General features: G+C 37.2%; 1 protein-coding gene across 1 annotated transcript; it reads left to right on the forward strand.

Moving 5' to 3' along the window:
* Window positions 1-332: 332 nt before the first annotated feature.
* Window positions 333-3,251, forward strand: LOC128170013 (uncharacterized). Its single transcript, XM_052836008.1, has one exon. It carries the CDS (start codon window positions 450-452, stop codon window positions 3,249-3,251), a length of 2,802 nt encoding a protein of 933 aa, XP_052691968.1. The 5' UTR covers window positions 333-449.
* The last annotated feature ends 939 nt before the right edge of the window (window positions 3,252-4,190 follow it).

The following is a 4,190-nucleotide window of genomic DNA, read 5'->3' on the forward strand; positions in this document are numbered from 1 at the left end:
CCCGGGTATACCCTGGGTTTACCCCGGGTATACCCTGGGTTAAACCCGGGTATACCCTGGGTTAAACCCGGGTATACCCTGGGTTAAACCTGGGTATACTCTAGGTTAAACCCGCGTTTAATCTGTGTTAAACCCGGGCATACTCTTGGTTAAACCCAGCGTATACCCTGGGTTTTACCCGGGTTTACCCTGGATTAAACCATGGTAAAGGCCGAGTTATATTTAGGTTTACCCCGGAATATACCCTAGACTATACTCGGGTTTAACCCAAGGTTGATCTTTGAGAATAGAGTTTAATATATATTTTTGTTAAAAAATTAATTAATTGAGATATAATGCCGGGTAATTATTTCTTATCATCATCTAAGTTGAAAATTAGATATTATAAAAAAAAAAAAGCTTTTCTCATTACGAGTGTCTAAACACGTCATATTTTTTAAAAATTTTAGATGGATATGGAAGATACGGAACAAACTTTTTCTGAAACGGTGTTGGAGAATTTCAACCTAGCCAAGGCGTACAATTCTGTATCTGAAACACCACAACTCTTTTTAAGAAGGGATGATCGGATTTTTGGAAGATGTCTGACAGTCGATGAAGTAGAAAGAGAAGTATGGTTGAGATATTCCTTTGACATTGATGGATGCGTTGTGGAGTTTAAATCTTTGGCCGCAATAAGAATGCCCGTGAGACATATCACACTGTTTCCAAATGATAATGCAAGTCTACGGAACGTTAGAGGCTTTTTGAAAAAGCACGTCAGATTAACAGAATACAGTAAAAGCGAACTTATGACCTTCTCAAACAGCTTAGGGTTCCAGCTATTTTATGAAAGAGGGTGGGAATGTTGGATAGCTTTAATTCCTATGCACCAGATGCATTCAGTTGCATTATCCATTCAGCAAGTGAGACAACAAGCCCTCGCCACATTTCTTCAGCTGAGAGAGAATTTTAAAAATACACTAATGGCTCTTGCTTTGCGTGGAGAGGCTAGAAGAACTCTCGAAAAGAATGACATAAATGACGTTCGAAAAATGTTCATTTTACCTGACGATTGTTATGCAATACTCGATGCTTTGCAAGCATCTTTAAACCAACTGACCCAAACTGGACTTTTGAGACCAATCATATTTTGCTTCCGCTTTGGTGAAAAAATGACCTGTGGATTATCATTGTCAGATTTTAATACCCAATTTACATTGCGTACAACTATCCATGTTGCTGCAAACATACTGTCAGACTCTGAAGAAGTTGATCTTCTTTGGTCTACTGCGGGATTGCAACAAATCATCGGCCACAGAGGAACACTTTGTACATGCTTATCATTCAAAGACTGTGCCAACTATCAGAGCAATCTAGATGGAAGACCAATGGATATAAAAACTTGTTTGCGGACGATTTGTCGTTTTCCACACGAGGTGCAGTTTGTTCAACTTTACGCTGACATTCCACATCGTCAACCCAATTGTCGATATCATCCAGTGTCGGGTTGCATTGTTGGAGGTATGTGTTTCCCACGATCGACAGCAGAGGCATTCCTACGCGACGCTGATCATTATATATCTACATTGCAAAGCAACTGGACATTACTAAGGAGAAGTACATGTAGGATTGAATTTGTTGTTTCGCAGGATTCAGTTGCTGACCATATAAATGCTATGGATTTTATTAATTTAACCAATCTAGAAGTACTTTTAGAAACTGTACCTCTGTTGGTGCCTTTTCCTTTGCATATTCTAACATGCATTCGACATTTGGGTTTATGGATTTGCAAGGAACTTAAAGAATTATTGAACGAGTATAAAAAAACAGGAAATGTGCGTGCCACCTGGCAATCCTATCAGTTGGAACTAGCCTCCGAAAAACTTTTGTGGGGAAAGCCACTTTGTGGAAGGAGTACATCTTACTCTATCAATCTAGGACCAGGAGCTCTTGGTCCCAGTAGAAGTTCAACTGACCACTATGGATTTCTATCTTTAGAAGTGTACTCAACCTGTATGCAAAACGAATATAGCATTCCCCCACAAGAAATATGGACAACATCTGAGGTCATATCTAAGATGATAAAACGGTCAGTGGGATTGCACGATCACTTGGATGGCAGCTATGGAGTCATTGGTCGACATTTGGTTGTTGCCTTACTACATGACCTGCACGAAACTGGCAAGGCTGCCAGTTACGTTCTTTTTGAAGATTTCCTACGAGAGATAAAATCTTGCAAGACAACATTTAAGACAGTCGGTGCTGTAACAATTAGATCGCTGGTCAAACTGTTAACAACAAACAGAAGAACAAATTCCCAAATGGTTTTCCCCAGCTTGTACCTGCTCTTGGATAAAAGTAATATATCAGTGGCAGAAGTCATAAAAGCTGGTATTCTTGAACTTGACCTTAAACATTTTCCAGCTGTTACAACATATGACAGGCATGGGAATATGACACTGACTTGGTCATTTAATGATAAATTCTGGACGGTTGTATATGACAAACGTTCTACAGATATCACAGAAAACACACTTGTCACAATATCAGATTTAGTAAGAGGTGAATTGGAAAAACGGGGGCTAATATACCCAAGTAAGATTAAGAAAACCCCAAAGATTCTTCCTTGGTTAACAATGTGCCTTCGAAGGCTCCAGAAAGAAAATATGGATATGGAACAATTAGTAATAACAATGACGTATATCAGCTGTATTGCACTTTTGATGCAGGGCCAATATGTCGAATATGACAGGTTAGCTTTACTGACGATCGACCTACCGGTAGATAAAAACAAACTGATCGCCTTGGAGATTTTGTCAAAGTTGCAATTGGCCAGCTTTAGATTTCGCAATTTGCAGTTAAATCGCTTGCACTTCACCATCCCACATAAACTTGAAATGTTGACAGGTGCAGAAAAGAAAAGTACGAAGAAGGGAGAAACAAAGCAATCAGAAGAGGTTACTACCAATGACAATAAAGTCGAAGAACTCCCCCCAAAATACGTCGATCATGACAATGCTGACGATGACCCTATTCTATTTGATAAAGACATCGGACATCAAAGAACTTCCACTTGCTTCCCGATTTCTACATCCTTGAAAGCTCCCTGGTCAGCCCAAGAGTTGGAATTCCTGCATGCTCAAAGGTTGGCAGAAGTTACCATTCGTGAAAAATACGAACGCTTTAAATTACAGTGTTTAAGATCAAATATTCCTTTCCGTACATTTCGGGCTTTTGAAACAAAACTACAAAGACTTTCAAATAAGTAAATATATGCTGCAAGAAGCATAAATTAATTGCATTTACATTTAACAGTTATGTGAGTTATAAGTCATGTTTGATTATAAGCAGGATATTGTTGATTTCGGAATTTCTACATCGGCAATCACTAAAGCAAATACATTTTGTCTAAGTTTATTTTTGTCTGAGTATTTAATTTGGAAGTAAATGTGAAAAAAGTAATCTTTGACTTTTATTTCTTTATCAAACATTTATCAGGGAGTTTGTGAAATTTAGAACATTTTTTTTAACTTCTTAAATAGTTTCCGTCGAGTCTATTTTTTGATAATGTATTGTGTAGAGAATGGAAGTACTTAAGAATAAAAAATTGTTTAGATGGCTAAAAGTGAATCAACCTAATGAACTAAGAACTTCAATTAAATACTGAGAAAGGGTTTTTTTTCTTCAAGGTCATGATTTCACAAAGTCTCCATTTATGTTGAATAAGAAAATTGAAAATGTTTTGAATTTTTTTTATCATAGTGTATAATTTATTAATGGTTTAAGTTCTCAGACAGATCTTTGTCCGCAAACATAGCGTACTAAATAAATCACGCACAAAAAAGTATGAATGAACTATTTCACTTCTTTTTGAACTGTTTTATAATTTAAAACGGCAAGATAATCTTTTACCATAACTTGCAATTACAGGACAAAGTAAACTCTAATATTTGGCATTTGCAAATGCTTACTCGAACGTTGAGCTTATGGATTGATGATACACAAGCCGTGTTAACTAGTCTTTCCCATCACTCAGAGCGCCTGCTAACGTTAACACAGAAAGCACAGTCATTGTTTCCTTGTCACTCCTTCAGTGCAGACGGTGATTTTCTTAGGAGAGGTAAGCAATTCATTAATTGAAAGTAATCAGTATACCTAATGATAAAGAATGTTTAGAATGCAAAATTAATTTCTTGTTTGTCTAAAGG

Source organism: Crassostrea angulata, unplaced genomic scaffold, assembly GCF_025612915.1.
Source record: "Crassostrea angulata isolate pt1a10 unplaced genomic scaffold, ASM2561291v2 HiC_scaffold_278, whole genome shotgun sequence".
NCBI lineage: Eukaryota > Metazoa > Mollusca > Bivalvia > Ostreida > Ostreidae > Magallana > Magallana angulata.